Below are 18,691 nucleotides of genomic sequence, written 5' to 3'. Positions count from 1 at the left end.
CAAGCCACACAAACTACTGAGTTTAACTGTGTAAGATTAAAAAAAAGACAACTTATAAAGAAGCTGGTAACACGAAGTATAATCAAACTACTATCTTTAAAACAGTAGTCCGAGAAAAACCATGGCAAATTGATATTATGGGCACACTTAACACTATCTTTAGTGACACAGAACAGTCTGAGCAGAAGAAGCTAACAGCTTTGCTTTTTCAGGTTAATTTATGCTATCAGAACATTAGTACAATCCTGCATAAAGAGGCTCCAACACCTATAGTCGTTTCTATCCCTCTCTCCCTCCCCCACCCCTTTCTTCATTAATAAAATTCCATCCAGAACACTCTTGAGAAGCAGCCCTTGTACATTTTTCATGCTGCAGCCATATTCCTTAAATGTCCAGGTCTGTAGCAACTCAGTTCCCTTGTACACATTTCACTAACATCTGCTTCTAGATAAGTCTTTTCCTAGCCATTACTACTTCTTCAGAACATGCAATCCTATTCAAACTCAGGATACATCCTCAAGAAGAGAGGCATAATTTCCTTTTTTTGTCTGGAGACACTGAGGTGTTGGAGTAGGAGGAGAAAAGCAGTCTAGGACCCAACACACAAGACTGAATACAGTTCTCAGTTCTACTCTTTTAAAACTGCAGCTAATAACTACTACAATATTAAGTTTGTTACTATGAATTTTTAGTAACTGAAATTCTTATATAGGGTAATAAATCTTCAATAGCTTCAATAAACCTTTATTATGCTGTATGCTTTTTTCAAGGTAGGTTAAAATTAACTCTAGTATTATATTAGCATGTCACTAGAAATCTGGGAAGCCAAGTCAAAGTAAAAATTTATTTTAATTGTTTCAAATACACTACTAAAATCTACATAATTATTAAAATAGGCTTACAGATATCCTTTGATTAACAGTTTGCATCACATAACAAAGGCATATTTTAAATGCAGTATTTTCTCACAATTTTAACATACAGGTATTGCTAAAATTTTTCAAGTAAAAAAGCATACTCTACTGAGTAGCCAATACAGCTAATTACATTCTTGCATCTTAAGTTACATACAGGAATTTTAGAATTCTCTTAATTACTTTCCCAAAACTAATAGTGATGGTCAAGACTGCAGGTACACGAACTGTCATTGATGAACATAACCACATTGATTAGGTAGTCTAAAGACAACCAGGACTTAAAGGGCTTCAGTTGAGTTACAACTTGACATCTTCTGTTCCACTGATTAAGAGCTCAGTTTTAAAATACAACCTCTTGGGCAAGTAACTGCTTCCATTTTTAAACTGCAGGAGGTAACTGGTCAGTATTAGTCACTTAAATTGTGGTTTAAGAAAAACTAAGTGTAACATGCAAACTGTACCTTAAAGCTCCAAAGAAAATCCACATGCACCAAACAAACCAAGAGTGTTTTTCCCATATAAACTCTTTAACATTCCAGTTAGTTATCAGGGGAAGCATGCAAACTATTAATAAAACCTAGAAGTTTGTCAACTCTTGCAACTTTAAACTTCAAACTACTCAAGCCAAACCAACCATATTGAAACAGGTAGAACAGAAATACAAACTTCAACTTGAAGCAACTTTTTGAAAAAGGTTATACTGCATATATTGCTAAACTGAACTGTAGTAACATCAAGTTAATGAATTTAGATCCTTTAAAGTCTTTATTGATCAAACATTTTTGAGTACTGCTCTTCCTTTTCTGAAGTGATGCGGCTTCCTCTCCTGGAATGGGACAAGAAAAGACAGGAAAATTTTTTTCTGAATAATAATCAGAATAAAGCAACTGAAGTTTCATGAAAAGTATCTCAAGACATTCTGTACTCTATTCACCTCCCCTCCCAAAACTGAAAAATACAGCTTCTGTATTCCTGCTTCAGAGTATTTGTGCCTAGTTCACATGTCTGTCCTTTTAAAAAAAGTAAGCAGAGTCTTCAATATAACATTAATAAACAACAGAAATTAAACACCACTTGGAACGTAAACACTGCAATTCTACAAAGACTGAACACATACAGCAAAAATATGACCAACTACCAACCTGGATTACAGTTAATTGGTTAAAGCATAGACATTTTACACAAAGTATAAAGAGCCACCATCCACAGTGGGTATTTAACTCCACATCCTCCATCCAAACTATGGAGTCACACCCACTGCCCTTTCAGCAATTCTCACTGAGAAATGATTAGCCAGTCTTAAGCTCCAAGTGTCTGTGATTTGATTGTTCAGCAATTTTTTTAATGCTGTCTTGATTAAATCCACTGAATCTAATTTCAGCACTTGTTTCCAGCATTAAGCAACTGAGAGCCAAACCCATACATCTCAAGAGCATGTACAAGAAAAAATACAAATCACATTCCAGATATGAATGCCTTCAACTTTATGGTATCCTATAGGTGAACAAATTGAAGGTTAGCTGTGTTTTAGGGATTTAGTTTTGCTTTCACTACGTACCTTATAGTAGTCATCTTGTGATACACAGGTGTTCCTCAGACGGTTCTCAGGATTAAACAGACAAGACACTACTGTTTGTATGCTCCTGTCCACAGACTTCTGAAATACAGTTATAGGTGCATCTACAATACTGATTTTCTTAGTTAGACCACTACCAGCAATGTGGATATTTCACAGCGTTTACTTTGCATTCAGGATTCCTCTCAACTGCCTTACATTTCCTGAGCTATTTTTTTTTTTTAAAATCCTTCAATCTTGGTAACTCATTATCACCCTTAGATGTTACAACATAACAGTTCTGACCAGTGACATACCAGTTCAGTTGTGGAATAGGCTGAGAGCTGAAAAATGAAGTCTCTTTTAGAAAACTGAATTCAGAGACAACTGTTGGCCAAACTGGGGTCACCTTCCACAAAAGGAAGTGAAGGGAATAAAACGTTACCAATTCAGATGTTTGAAGCTTAAAATAAATCTGCATAAGATAGCAGGCAGTGCTACCTAACCTGCTTTTTTAGTACCTGTGATTTCCCCTGTAATTCTCAGCAGATGAAGTAAAGCCTTGTCACTTAAAAACATTATTGTACTTAATGAAGCAGAACACACATTTTTAACAGTCCTCAGCACTACAGACAAGCACTATAGTTTCAAGGAAACATGGCAGGCTTCTGAAGTTGTAGAAATCAGACACAATGGATTGACAACTGGCTAAAGCGGCAACTATAACCTTAATTTCTAGGATACTAGGTCAGAGGTCCTCTTCACCAAGCCACATAATCCTCACATGCAAATTTCTGGGAATAGGATTTATGACAAAACACAAAAGTTTTGAGAAAGCACTTACCTTTTGTGGACTGTTAGTAGACGACTGCGTGGGCTCTGGAACAGCACATTCTGTCTGTATAAGTTCCGGATCCTCAGTGCAGTGATAGCTTACTGAAGCATAAACCTGTATAGTTTTCAAAATATTGTGGTGTTTCAGTAACACTGGGAAAATGTGCACAGTTGTGTTGTCATTGATCCTTGCCTATCCATAAGCTATGCCAATTTTATCCTCACACTTCTGATAAAGCTTCACAAGTGTGGAAAATACTGTATCCTGATCTGTTTTATTAAGACAGTTCTACTTCCTTCCAAAAAGGATATATTGTAATAAATATCTTTTCTCCCCACTGTAATCACTCTTGAGAGTTAGCTCCTCAGCCTACTTCCTCCATGTATGGGTTTTCCCGTCAAGCATATTGAGCAATGAAGGCGTTCACTGACAATCCGAGTCAACCAGCAGGTAACTTGAAGAGATTAAGCACTAAAATCAAATGAAAGAAGTAGGAAGCAAAACATCTACTACCACTGCCCTTCCAAGAAGTTGCTTTATACAGTTCCTTTCTTGTTCGAAGCTTCCTTCATGCTAATATACTAAAACTTTTTTTCAAGATGTAAAAAGGTCTAGAAAAGCACAAGCCATTTTACAGCTTTTCTAAAACTCCCTGCTTCCCTCTGCCTACAGTGCAGTGTTGCAATCGGCAACCCAGGGCAGAGCTTAATTATAACAGCAAAGAGGCTGATAAAACAGTTACTCTTTACGGAAACATCCTTCCAGATGCTTCCAGAGAGGATTGGCAGCTTTTACAGCCAATTTTACCAGGATCTCAACAGCAGGGTTAAGCATTCCCACTTTTCAGGGGCCAAACGTTTATTTTTTCCCTCTCAAAGTACTCACATTTACACAGACTTGACTGCAGTTTTCAGTTTCTTGCAACATCATTCTTAAGATTATGTTATTTGTGATTATACACAGCAACCACAAGGTGTACCACCTTACACTCCCAAAAGCCCTTCAACACCAAAACTGTGATTTCAAGCTGATGATATTGGGAGATATGGAAGTCTACAGTGTTAGCAGACTATTCCTTTCTGAACACCATCCCTAACCATTGAAATGCATATCATATCTGACCTCATCTCAACTGAGACATTCCATTTATGAATGGAAATTGTGATTATCCAAACAAACAGGCAGGTATAAAAACAGTAGACTGAAGGATGAACTTTCCTATCTCCTTATATGCCTGTCATCTTTTAAGTCTAAAGAATGATACTTGAAGTTGCTTAACCAAGATAGTTCTAGAAAAGTTGTCTGCTCATATAATCAAGCTTAAAATGTCTAATGAAAACCACCATGCACACCTACTCTAAAAATTCTGGCTTGCTACCATTTAATTGTTAAGTGATATACTGCATCTATATCACATTCATGGATGTTATTCAACAAAAATTATTTCAAGTCAACAGGGTAATCAGTATTTCAGTGACTTCTGAACTCTTTCCAGTCTGTTTCTTCCCCCATTAAAGCAAAGGTAATTCTCACTAACAGAAATACAAGCTTTCCATGAAAAGAAAAAGGCTGCTTCTCTGCTCAGAAGCTGAAAGTAAAGCTCAGTACACATGACTGGAAGTGAGCAGAAATAAATTATTCCTCTAATATGATCAGAGATACAATTGTCAGATGCATGCAGGCAGCAATATATATGCCCTAAGTTCTGTTTTCTTTACTTTTCCCCATTTACCTTCCACACATTCTACAGACATCTGCTGAGAATTCACTGGAAAGAATACCATTTGGAAGAAAATGAAGTATTACAGCTTTTAAACACTTAATAGAAACTGTACTCAATAAAGATTATACCCAAAGAACACAAAAATGCCCAAGATGCAAGTTTACATTCCAACACTGTTAAAGAAATATACAATATTTTTTCCTCCCTCGTGGATGTCACTTGTGTAAAGTCACAGAAAGCAAGTAATTTCTTCAGAAGCCATCAGCACCATCACAGTCTGTAGCAGCCTGGCAAATTATTTTAAAAAGCTATTGAAAGGAGGAAAAAAAAACCCACAAAAACAAAACAAAACAAAAAAAAACACCACAACAAAAAAACCCACCACAGTATTTGCAAAGCAGAATATTTTGAGGCTTTTTAAATTTAAAAAAAAATTGGAACAATAAGCAGTAATACTATACAGATCTTCTAGCGCATCAGGTCACCACTTAATTTTTTCTTCAACTTTTCATGAAAAAACAATTCTGTTCATGTTAAAATCCCAGAATTCTGTGACCAGAACATATGGAGTAACGCCATAAACAGGTACTTCTGTTCTGCCAGGCAGCTCCTAAAAAAGCACCATGTCAGTAGGAAGTCCTGAACAATTACCTACTCTGTCAGCAGCTACAGATTTGTATAGACCAGATTACATACAGATCCAGTCAAACAGTTTGATTTTTTTTTTACGTCATCAAGCTATCAAAACCATGTGCTAACTGAGAAGACATAGACTTACCGGAGGCATAACATAATTTCTTTGCTCCCCAGCAAGCCATTGTGGTTGAACCTTGAACAAGAATTGGACAAGAACCAGCTTTTATTCATTCATTTCCAACACAGGCAAGTAACTGCTCTTTAAGAGCCACCATTTATAAAATTTCATGTCTGGATTTTTCATTAAACAGTAGTTTACAGTCTTCTGTCCAGCAAGTTAGCTTTTTCATGTGTACCTCATGTAGTGTTTAGCACAAAGTTATCTGTACCACAAATTCAACTACCTCCTTCCTCTTCTCATTCCAAGTTTAAAAAAAACTAAAGATTAGGAAAATAAGGGGAAATCACAGCAGCCACACTGAAAAACATCTCAAACCTCTGGTTACTTCCAGTTACTAAACTACTTCTAGTTTAGTTTCAATAACAGGACTTACTCACACATTTCACTTATGAGTTCAAAAATGAGTATCAGCTGACTGCCTTTGCAGACATTTTCAGAGCTCAAGAGCACATTCCCTCTCTATACATCACACATTTATGTAGTCTCACAAGACACACTGATTCTAAGTACCTAACATCAACTACTCACACTATAGCATGTACAAATGCAAAGCTCCTTCCCACAAGAAAAAGTAGTACTGATCCATGTACTTTTTGGTAATTTTGAAGTTGTTTTATCATTGCATATTAAAAAAAAAAACAAACACTAAAAAAAAAGTATACTAAGTTATTCAACAGCTTTCACTGCATTAGAATAAAAATATCACTAATTTTGTTTTTACTTTTGATTTCTGTGAAGCAGGAGCTGAAGGGAAATAGAACTCACAGAAAGATCAGATGCCAGTTAACACTGTTCATTCCATTTGAGTTTTGTCAGGTATCAAACAGCCTTTCTACTGCTACTGAAGAACTACATACCTGATAGTTGTAGGCTGGCTGATATCCTACAGGAACCTGCTGCTGTATCAATAAAGTTGGTGAACTGTATGGGTATGTCTGCAAAATAAAGCTTTTTTAAAAATGCAAGTTTGAAGCAAGACAAAAATATATTTGTAAAGGTATTTATAAGGCCAGGAGCATATTTTTAGAAATATGTAGTCACACTGTTACTTCAATTCCTGTTTCAGAGTAGCTTCATTGTTTAAAAGCAATCCTTACAGATTTCCCATGGGGCTTCAGCACTTCAGACACTAAATGCCTCTAGAAAGTGGGATTAAAAAGTGTATTACATCTGCTTGTACCTCATCTTTTAAGTCATTTCACCGCAGTTTGCTCACCTTCATTTGCTTAACAAAATACACAAAACAATCAATTTGCAATTAATATTGCGTTGTTATATTGCCATATCATACATGGTTAATACAGGAAGAGACCATAATCTGGAAAGCCTTCTGTTCACAGAACAGGACTCATAACAAGGCCAGAAGTACTCTGTCTACACCTCAGTAAGAATGCTTATCTGAAGTACCAACAAAGTGATGTCCTGTAGGCAGACTGTGCTGGTCACAGCTGTTAACAGCAGATGTCATAACACAGTGTTCTTACAAAGACACATGAGCAGTTCAGAAACAATAACTTGTTTGGATAGGGGAAAAAAAAGAGTATCACAGCCAGCTTCAGATTCCATCCTTGTTTAAAAAAAAAATACATTTTAAAGTTTGTGGTTTATTCTGAGATAGGGCAGCAGTACATTAAATATCAGGATGCATTTGATTTGTGAAGTGCATCTGTGACAAAAAACAAGATCACTTAAGAACTATTACATAATTAAATCTTAGCTCCACCTTCAACAGTTCTCATTCTCAAGAAGTATCTCCCTGTCTTGTTTCATATAGATCACATCACTGAACAGATTTTTTCAAGATTGTTGGCATTCCTTTAAAGTGGTTTGAAGTTGGGCGCTTCTTATTGGGGAAGGTAATATGATAACAAGCAGGTGCGATAAGACTGGAATCTCAATACATATTCCTGAAGTTGTATATGCTTGCATCTTCAAAAATATTTAATTATGATTCGAAATCTGTGGCATGAACAGCCTTACCTGAACATACTGTGTTACTGGGCTCATTACAGCTGGAGTCTGCACGTATGTCTCTGTATTTTGATTACCCCATACGCTATGGAACTGTGGTGCAGGACCGAAGACTAATGGTCTGGGATGCACATAAGAACCTTGTTTTAAAGCAAAGAAAAATAAAGTATTAAGACATTTTCATATGTATTTCATCAGTAATCTGAATTCAAGCTGCAAAAAATCTTAACTGTTTCGACTCTTAAATTTAACTCAACATTAACTGTATTGTGCTACCAACCCGAGTTTTCTTATCAAAATTACATCACAGAAGTAGTGAGGTCATAAAATTCACAACTGAAGTCTAATTGTAATACATACATTAGATCAGATTAAAAGGATTTGCAAGGATGTTAACATATAATTAAAGAAAAAAACAGATTTGTAACATATACTTGTAACATGAATTAATTTGTTTATATATACACTTACACAAGTTTCGTTGCTTTCTAATGGCTGGCCCCAGTTTCAGCTTTTTGCCATGGAAGTTGATTTGTGACTGAAAGACAGGTTATTTTGTAAATCAGTGAGGTGGCTGGTTTGTTTGATTTTAAAGAGACTGTACTCTGCTTCTACACCACAGTATCATCAATTCACATACAGGCTCAACAGCCTCCACTATCCTCTCCCACCTCAACGCCTTACGCCTTTTACCTTTAATTTCCTGCAATGCTCTCAGCACACCCATTTTCCTACTCACCAACTCTCCAAACCTATCATACATCAGTTGCCTTAATAGCAAGGTGCACTACTAGCAGTTTGCAACTACATGTTAATGACTGTCAGCCTTCCGGTTTTATATACACAGATTCAAACTATTCTTGCCTCAGTAAGGACAGCAATGTAGAGTGACCATAACCTAGGTTCCCTTGAAACCCTATTTACTTACCTTCCTTTCCACAAACTTCCTAAAAGGCTTCATGTAACATATTAGAAGCTGTCCATCTAACATTAAAGGAAATGGAAGGCTGTCTAAGCACTACTGTTTACCTGCATGTTACTGTATTCTCTCTAGAGAAATTTTCACACATGCTCCTTCAAACATCCAACAAACATGCTGATATTTCACAACGTTTTTGGCCAAAGCATCTATGCAGCACACAAGAGTAATCAAGGAAAAGTGAAACTGAAATATGGCTCACATGTTCCTCAAATACCCAAACCCAGGAATACAAGCATCTGAAAGACTTGCAAAACAGGGCTGGAAGTACTCCTCAGTAGTAAGCAAATGCCTGAGACACATGTAAGTTCTCATTCTGCAAGTTCTGCCCAAATGCTAGTTCACACAGAAGGCAGGATTTCAGACTTGCAATGATCAATGATTGAGTACTGCTTTGCCAGCACAGTATCTGCAGCCATAACAAAAGCACAGGAAGAATTTCAAGCACCCTCTCTCCCTGCAGAAGTTGAATTCTGTGTTCTTCAGAGAAACTTGTATTTTCAAAGAAAGTCAAAGAAGAAACTTAGAAAATTCCAAACTTAGTTTGAAAACTAGAAGAACATTCACCAACGGATGTAGGCTGAAATGGCACCACAGCACCCTCACATTTCAAGGTCTATTTGGACTAACTGTAGAAGAGGGCCTGTAAGATTTTGTTCTCCACACGATTACAGTTTAAGTCTGGAGTATAGCAAGTTGCTTTAATACACAGATTCAAGCAGATAAATGTTTATTCAGGTACTCATGAACTTCTCCACACAAAACTCCCAAAATAGAATTCACCTTTGGGTCTGATCTCACATTCTCTGCCAAGATAGTGACAAGAAACATGTTTACCTACCTATGAAGGTGGGAATAGAGCACACATGACCCTACCTAAAACAGGTACGCTGTTACAGTTCCGAGGGCTACACTGCAGTTTACAAGTGCTTTACACATCAGAAGTGAGATTTTTGTTTTACCCCAATTAACACAAATTTAGTACCAAGTACTAAAATCAGTATTAGATGCAGATACATAGTCTATCTAGATTCTCTATCTCATACAACACTAAGGACTTGTCTGCTTCAGAAGAAAATATGCTGTTTGCATATATGTATATATAACAGACACCTCACAAAGCTTTTTCTTCCATTTCTGCTAAAGAAAGCACTTCGAACAGATAACAGCAACTTTACTGTTGATTGTAAAAATAAGCAAAATAGTGATATAAAAAAATGTCTCATTTGATCATCTTCTCATATTGATAAAAATAGAGTAAGATGTGTGTGGAAAAAAAAGGTAAAATACCCAGTTTGATGTTTGGTGGTGGTTTTTTGGTTTTGGTTTTGGTTTTTTTTTTCCCCAAATTGATCCTGCAATCCTGTTGTGCCTAGAACCATGCAACCACCTTTTCCATCCGAGCAATGAGAGCTCTTGGAAGGCAGGTCTCCCCTCAAAGCAGAATGTAGCTTTCTGTTCTGAACTGCAAACAGGTTCACTCTGGACCAGAGTGCAGTTACAAATGGAATCAGACCTAAATCAGAAGAAAAATACTTTCGGGTTGCACAACGTTACAGAGCTAGGCAGACAAACATAGGTATCTGAAGTGATTCTAACCACGGAGAGGCTCTATCTTGTTCATTTACATAGAACATTGTGACCACGCAGTACAGATAATGCCTGAAATGGTTTAGTGAGGTGATCTCTGCTTATGACTTGAGCTCTAAGATGCAGATCCTCATTCTTTGCCTTTTTCCATCCCCTCCAGAAGCCAACAGCTTTGTAACATGATTTCTATCTGGACGTGCTTCTTCCTGACAAGGCAGTAATTTGTACTGCCTGTATACCTGAAACAGGCACTGAAAAGAAAATCTGCCACATACCTCTGGGTCTTCCAAGACCTCTGATACACAGTCAGATCAGTGAGTACTATACTAATAGAGACACACTGAGGGCTTTTAGTTTTGAAGGAACACCCACAGAAAAATCAGCAGTGTACATGGCTCAAATGACAATGCTACTTGAGGCCTCTACAGAGATTGCTGCCTCAGAGCAAGCACTCCACACTGATCTAGTACAATAAATGTAACCCATGGTTTACAAAAAAGGTATTCTCAACAAAAGTCTGTTGCTCAATACAGCAGCGTTTTTGTCAGCATACCAGAAGAGTTAATGAACAGCAAGCTTTTGAAGTCTTTTGTTGAGAATCTAGAATGTCCTGCTGGAGTTTCACTGCTCTCCACTTCGTTCAAACATGTTCTCTTCCCCCTTAAGGAACCAGCCAGCCAGTAAACACATCTGAACATAACACAGAACACTAAATTTGTGCCTGGCACATTTATCTGGATTTGTCTTTCAGATCTACTTCCCTATCCGAGAGCTTCAGTAGCAAATGCGAGACTGTTCATCCTCCAGAGACATGGGAGTTTTTGGAGGTAAAGACCTCAGAGAGGGAAATACTTCAATACATGTTATTTTCACACTTATTGCACTCAGTTTTGGGAGGAAGAGGGAAAACAAGAAGCTTTGTCAGTGGCCTGTGACCTGCTGAAGTTTATTAAAACCAAATAACAGATTTGGTTGTAAGCACTGACATTTAAAATTTGTCTGATACTGAACTCTAAGAGCAGAAGAGCTGTAACAGTTCCACCCCTTTATCTCCTGCACGAACTACAGGAAAATCATATGACATGTGAACAGTTGCATCTTATAGTCAAGGAGGCTTAAAAATACTTGCACTCCGGGTAGCATCCAAATGCACGAATACCGCAAGAGAAAAACATGTACTTCAACTACTGAGTCTTAAGTAAAAAAACTAATGCTGTTTTCTATGTTACTGTTATTCGCAATAATAATGCCGACAGGTCTATGTACCTGCCATAAGCACAATGGTTCTATGACAATCATCCAATACAGAAAGCAAGCAGCCAAAAACAAGCGTGAGGCTTTCAAGGACATAAATGAATGAGAACGACCAGAAATACAACGACATAAGACATTCAAGCACACCAAGGCTAAAACTAATTTTGTTTCTTACTTAAGTAAATATACAAAGATTCTAGCACTAGTAGAGATTTTAGCAAGTTTACTTTTTGGGCAGCCCTAGACTTTCCTTGTCCTAATTTATTCTACAGGATACATGACTTGGTTTTCCCTGAACATGTCTCCGGCCTTCATGTATCAACTTCTTCAGACAATTTAGACAAAGAACTTACTTCTACTATTTTTTGAACATCCACATTGTCCAGGAAAGATACAAATCCATACCTGGAAAGAAAAAACAGGTTGTTCAATAACCAGATTGTCATTTGTTAGCTAAATTATTTTGAACAAGACCAGTTAACAGCATATATGCTGGGTACATTATATTGCATGCCAGAAGTATCAAGTAGGATATTAGTCTATAATTCAGCATGAAAATGATATTTACTGCTAACTAGCAGCATATACTACTGGGCCAGATGAAAAGAATTGAATGCCAGATTCTAGAATAATATGCAATAGATGTAAGAGCTATTCTTCCATTTCAGCTGCTCAAAATGAACACTATTGTTGATATTACTCAGAAAGTAAAAACCCTTTTCAGTACTAAGATCTGAATTAACATCAAATTTTGCATTTACTCCAGAGGTTTGGATGAAAGCAGGCATTACAGGAACAGTGACACAAGTGGGGGAATTGATCCTTGAAGAGGTTTTTCAATTGTATTTCACTGCCCTCCTAGTTTATCTAGCCTATAAAATGAAGATAATTTCAGAGCATTATAGAAACAGTTGTGTTAATCAATGGAGTATGCCAATTCATTATCAACACTCGGAACATACACTGGCTAACTACACATCAGAATTCACCATGAAGACTAGTGAGGGATACGAGGAAATTAAAACAGATTTCCAGCTCACGCATTACTACATATGCCTAAGAAAACACATGACTTTTTAGCATCTGCTCATAGAATCTTAGAAAAAATTTGGCTGTAAGGAACCTCCAAAGGGTGAAGCCTCCTTCTCAAAGCAGGGGTAACTTCAAAACTGGGAGAGCTTCCCCAGAACTCAACAAGCTGTGGTCCTACACACCCTTATTTAAGTGTTTCAACACAGACAATTCAGAATTTTTCTAAATATCCAATGTGAATTTCCCTTGCTTCAACTTTGCTCACTTAGTTTTACTCTTCACCCAAATGAGTTTAGTTGTTTTCTCTATAACTTATCCATGAGTGTCAGAAGAATAAACCCAAATAAACCATCTACCCCTCCTCTTAACCATCTTAAACTCCATTCAGATTGTTAACCACTCTAACAACCAGAACAGTCCTACGAAAGAACTGTCTGCATCAGCACCGCACAAGTTTCAAGCTTTCTTTACACTGGTTAAGTGACAATAACTCTCTTTTCCCTGAACAGATAGATTGAACTCAGAAAAATCAGGCTATTCTTTCTAAGATTACACAGATTTAGGGCAATCTAAATTTAAAGGTTTCACAGTGTTAATTCACCACAACAGAAAACTGCAGCTATTGTTAAGGCTTAAGCACATCAAGTGTGTTGCTAAGTACCTGCTCATATCATCTATGACAGAATTATGTCCACATAAGCAGCAAATTAAAACAATTATTCATGCTCTACTCACCCTTTAGAAACACCAGTTCTGTCAGTGATTATTTTCACCTCTTTCACAGCACCGTATCGTTCAAAGAAACTCCGAAGTTCTGCTTCATTCATCTAAAAGAAACAAAGTCTTAACTTCTTCGAACACATTCAACTGTTTAGAACTGATTTAAAGCAGCCAGTACCATTTTTTTAAATCCATCTTCTACTATCATAAGAACTACAAGTTATTCACCTGTTCCAAAATTCTCTTATGACGTTGCAACACCTTAAGATTGGTAAAGACATATATTAAAAAAAAAAAAAAAAAAACAACACAAAACCACAACAACCCAGGAGTTAAATTCCCATTTCCCTGTAAGTGCCCCACACCTATCTTAAACAATTAGAAGTATTAAATACCCTTATATCAATTCCACCAACAAAGACTGTGTTCGGCATGATTTTTCCTTCTGGTAAAACATATCCTTGACTGGTTGTTGAGAAACAGGTATTATCCTCCAACACAACTGCACACTGGGTCTCCACGTTTGCCGACTGAAAAATTTAAACAGAAATAAATATTTCAGTCAAATTATTATAGTACACTTCAAGAGACTAGAATGCCTGCATCTTTCTATAGATACAGCATGGGACAATGAATTTCAATAGCACCTTTCCAATTACTTAAAGGTAAGTACATGCTGCAAATAGACCACTCATTGGAAAAAAGCTGAAAAAATTATTCTAAGCAGCTCTAAAAATTTAAATCTAGACCTAACCTAGGCTACTTTAAGTAGCCCTGTCTCACTATATGAAGCTTCATGACCAGTGTTGCTACTACCAGACACAGTGAGAACACCAAAATAATTCATTTCAGAGCTTTACCAAATTCCTTTCAGATGTAAACAAGAATTCTTTAAAGATACAATTTACTGTAAATTGATTACCCAATAGAACAAATTCCATCTTCCTGGTCAAAAGCTTTAAATACTTGAGATATGAGTAAGCTTACAAACAGTCTTAGAGCACAGGTAACAGGGTTATACTACAAGTCAGCTGTAAGAAGGTAAATCAGACCTTGATGGAATAGTCACACTATTCATTTTCTCAGAAAAAAGATGTTGTCAATTTAACTATAACAGAAATATGAATGACTACAAACTTGCTTCCTAGATGTCTGCACCAAAGCAGGATCTTAAGCATGCACTGCATGTACAGAAGAACAGCAAAGAATGTTAAGATTATCAAGTAACTAACTACAGTCACGATGTGCTTCGTACACCCAGGCTTCAGATGCACCCTTTTGGTCCTAACGCATTTTGTCACAACCTAAGAGTTATGGATTCATTCAGTGCAGAGGAAGATACAATGCTCCCTAAACAAATAGTAATTCAGTATTTTGTTCAGATGAACAGACCACTGAAGCTAGCAACGATGTGTTCCATACTCTGCATAAGGCTTGAAGTGTGTTTTACAAAGGTACTTACAAGAACTAAGATACAGAATGTGCACCATAGGCATCCCAAACTCTAGCCCTTCTCATTTTCTACTCTCCTGAATGAATGGTTCTAGCTACATGACATGCTTTGCCTGGCTGGTAAGGACTACTCTAGCCAGTTCAGTGTTACTCATCCCTCTATATTAATGCACTTCAAAACATGAATAAGCTTTTCCTTACAATTCAACTGGTGTGGCATTATCCCTACTTCAGATAATCCAAACTTTGATTTAGTCAAAAGTTATCTGGTATTTTGAAATCTAATAATTTGCAGTAGGTAGCATCCAATTTTTCTATGTAAAAATTCTCATCTTTAATGCACATTTAAACTGCAGCTGTGAGTGATGAGTACTCATTCAAACTGGACACCCAGTAAGGGAATGAGAAAATTACAAGAACCAAACTATATGTAGCACACAATTTGTTCAGCAATTAAACAAAGCCAGAACTAGAATTCAGCCCTCCAAACATGATTTCAGTGTGACTGAACTAAACTAACACCACACCACTACTAAAAGCCAGAGAGGGTTTGCCTCATGTCTTTTCCTGCACCTCCTCTGCACAAGTTCTAAAACTTGTCAGCCTTAATTAAGCTGGCTCAACCCAATTTAGCAGGAAGATTAACATAAAATGAGCAGTTTTTCACCCAGTTAGTATTCTGCTGCGGTACAGAACTGAATCAGCTTGCTATGGCATCGGACAAGCACGAGATCCACCTCAGGATCAGTGGATACAGAAGAAGAAATGGAGGTGCAGGAGGCTTAGCCTCTTCTTCTAGGAAGCACTAAGCCATCATCTCATTTCAAAACCATTTCATGAAGCTATACCTTAGACAGAATCTGGTTTCACCAGACCAGATCCTGTTGCATATACTCAATTTACTCACCAACTATGCTTCCTACTGCAAATTCTCAAAGTTACAAGCCATTCCTTTCCCTTTATCCTCTAAGAACTCCCTCTACCCTCCAGTGAAGTTGGAGACTGCAACTTCCACTGTTCCACGGTAGTAAAGACTGTGTAATAGAACATTTCTGCCGTAAACAGAAAAAGGGTAGTTCTCCCCCTTCCCTCCTATTGTACCAGGACACCACTGCACAAGGAAATCAATTCTACGTTTCACAGCAGAAAAATTCTGTAGTACTTTTCAGACAGATACACTTGTGATCCAAGCTCATTCTGCAGTTACGTAAACACTTGTGCTAGCGTAAGAACACAACAAGGGCAAAAATGAAGCAAGATGTGAGAAGGAGACCACTTCTTTGGCTGTGCAAATTCTCTGGCAACCTAGAACAGGAAACAGCTCACAGCAGAGGCACCCAACAAGTGCCAGAACCAGCACAAGGAACTGAGTGGGCACACAGACACTGCTGGTATGCAAGTCATAGATGGCCTTGGCTGCCATGGAAGTGCAGCATTTTTTTCTCACGCTAATGATGCGGAACACAATTTTTAATGTAAATACACTTATTCAATGCTTTTACACATTAAATATCTAGAAGGAAGAGTAAACAGGCTACTCAGGCATTCTGACAAATTGGACAACATCAAAAATAAACTTCAATATTTGTTAATACATGTATTTAGAACTTGAAAAGGAGCAGTTGTTGACAAATGCACAGTTGAAAAGACTTACAATACAAAGTCAGAAAACAAAATCTCCTCCTTTCAAAGTTACTTTTCAGGTCTTCAGTACTACAATGCAAAATTTTGCCAATTCAAACGAAGAATTGCTCTATCTAAAACCAAGTTATTTTACCAGTGCAATGTTTAATTGTTATTTTACAACCTAATGTAGCATTATGTACATAATTGTACTTCCACATACAGTATGGGCAAAGAACTCACTGCTGCTGAATCAGTGTCCAAAGTCCAAGCCACCTAAAGTTCTCAAAATCTGGAAAATCCTGAACTTGATGAATTGGCTACCCCAAAATTCTACCATCAGCTGAAGTGACCCAACCCTTCAAAAATACCTTAAGTGTCATTGATCTGTCTATCCATCTCATGTAGTATCTTTGAAATCAAATTTCTAGATGTCAGGAAGCTTAGGGCTTATTCAAAGTTTTTCAGCTTACTGAAATTAAATGGTTCTTTTTTCCTTTCTCTCATCACAAGGTAAATCTCACCAGTTTGCTCTTTGCATTATTCCAGCAAGCGTGAAGTTTTAAGCTGACGCCAGGAAACTGGATTAACCTCTTGATTATAGTAGTCATGGGCCTAGTTAGACTTTTGGCAAAAAAAAAAAAAGAAGGTAGAAAAGGACTACTGTTAGGGCCAGGTGGTGGAAATACCTAGCTACTCAAGTGGGCTGCAAACACCACTCAGTCTTATGCACATCTAGCAGAGGAAAACCTTCACTTTTCTTTCGGCTACGGAAGTACAAGTCCCTCACTTCTCAGGCTTCTCCCTGTCTTTCCCTGACCTCACACACTCTTTGTTTAAAATAAAAGAGAAAATGTTTAATACTTCATTTAAACCTTTAAAACTCCCGATATACGTCCCGCTGCGCGGACCTTCTGGGCGCAGGGATCGGTTACCATGACAGCACACACTGCCTGCAGAAAGAACATGGCTCCGGCACGGGGGGCCGAGGCAGCCTTCCCGCTAGGCACCAGGTGGCGCTATCACTCAAGCACCGCAACAGGCTCGCACGCTAACAGCGGCGCCTTACACGGCTTCACTGTTTTTAAAGAACCCCTCCTTTTATCTTGTTGTTGAAGTGCCTGGATTACAGTCGCAAGTTCCATTTTTCAAAAAAAAAATCCTGAAGAAGAAACAGCAACTCGCATGCTGACAGAGCAACATGCGAGTTCGGGCCGTGACTCCCGCTGACCGCACGGAGTCCGCAGCGCACTGCGCCAGGCCTTTTTTTGGCAGGTTAAAGAAGGCAACCGGGGAAGCCGAGGAGAGTGCGGTACCGACCGGCAGGGCCGCCGCTCCGCTCCTGCCGCCGCCAACCGACCCCCGCAGCCGTTTAACGGCCTCGCGTCCTGCGGGCTTCGCACCTCGCCTGCCTAACGGCCTCGCGTCCTGCGGGCTTCGCACCTCGCCTGCCTAACGGCCTCGTTACCTGACGAGGCGCAGGGGAAAAGGGTTTCATGCTCCTCCAGAGATCTGGAGGCGAGGGGAGGCGCCTGAGGTCGATGGAAGCTCTTTAAAAGCCAGCCAGACCCTAACGGCAAGGGGGGCTGGGCATACAACCTGCGGAGGGAGCCGACCGCCGTCGCCCGCGCCGCGCCTGCATGGCCTCGGACTGCCGCGGCAAGCGGAGGAGCGCCCAGTTAGGCCACGCGCAGAGCAGCAGGAGCCCGGCGCCATGTGGCAGGACCGACGCAAAATGGCCGCTCACGGTGTCAAGCGCCTCCTGCTGCGAAGTCCTCACCAGACCACGGCGCCGAGGGCTGCGAGCCATGACGCCTTCCCCCCACACAAGCCCCAGGCTTTTTACTTTCAGTATTCCCTCCCTGACAGCAATCCCTCACCTCCTCTTTAGACTTTAAAACCTTCAAGATATTAAAAATGACAGTAACTCTCAGGGGTTCAGCCCAGGCACCTGCACACCCCTCGCTGTGTTACAAGGCGACACTACCGCGGCTGTGGGCATCCCCGTTCCTCACCCTCAAAACAATCAAAAAAAAGTTAATGCTCAGCTCTCACCTCCGCTCCCCGCAGCCCCCACCAAGAAGCCGCCCCCTGGCTCAGCGTTCAAGCGCACCCCGTTCACCCCGCTTCCCACCGTGCCGACCATAGCTCCCCTTTCGCCCCTCCTTCTCCACTCACCATCATTCACCGAAGCTGAGGCAGCACCCACACACTTAAAAATAA

At 38.9% G+C, this 18,691-nt stretch overlaps 1 protein-coding gene across 1 annotated transcript; it reads right to left on the bottom strand.

The window, feature by feature from the left end:
* Nucleotides 1-1,689: 1,689 nt before the first annotated feature.
* On the bottom strand, nt 1,690-18,184 carry DAZL (deleted in azoospermia like). The gene is made up of 11 exons (XM_068405174.1): nt 18,068-18,184; nt 13,789-13,923; nt 13,409-13,500; nt 11,995-12,046; nt 8,290-8,356; nt 7,828-7,958; nt 6,705-6,782; nt 5,809-5,859; nt 3,317-3,421; nt 2,476-2,574; nt 1,690-1,743 (listed from the first exon to the last, which is right to left on the bottom strand). Exons 1-11 carry the CDS (start codon nt 18,182-18,184, stop codon nt 1,690-1,692), a joined length of 981 nt encoding a protein of 326 aa, XP_068261275.1.
* Nucleotides 18,185-18,691: the final 507 nt, after the last annotated feature.

This window comes from Nyctibius grandis, chromosome 7 (genome assembly GCF_013368605.1).
Source record: "Nyctibius grandis isolate bNycGra1 chromosome 7, bNycGra1.pri, whole genome shotgun sequence".
Classification (NCBI taxonomy): domain Eukaryota; kingdom Metazoa; phylum Chordata; class Aves; order Nyctibiiformes; family Nyctibiidae; genus Nyctibius; species Nyctibius grandis.
This window is presented reverse-complemented; position numbering and strand designations above follow the sequence as displayed.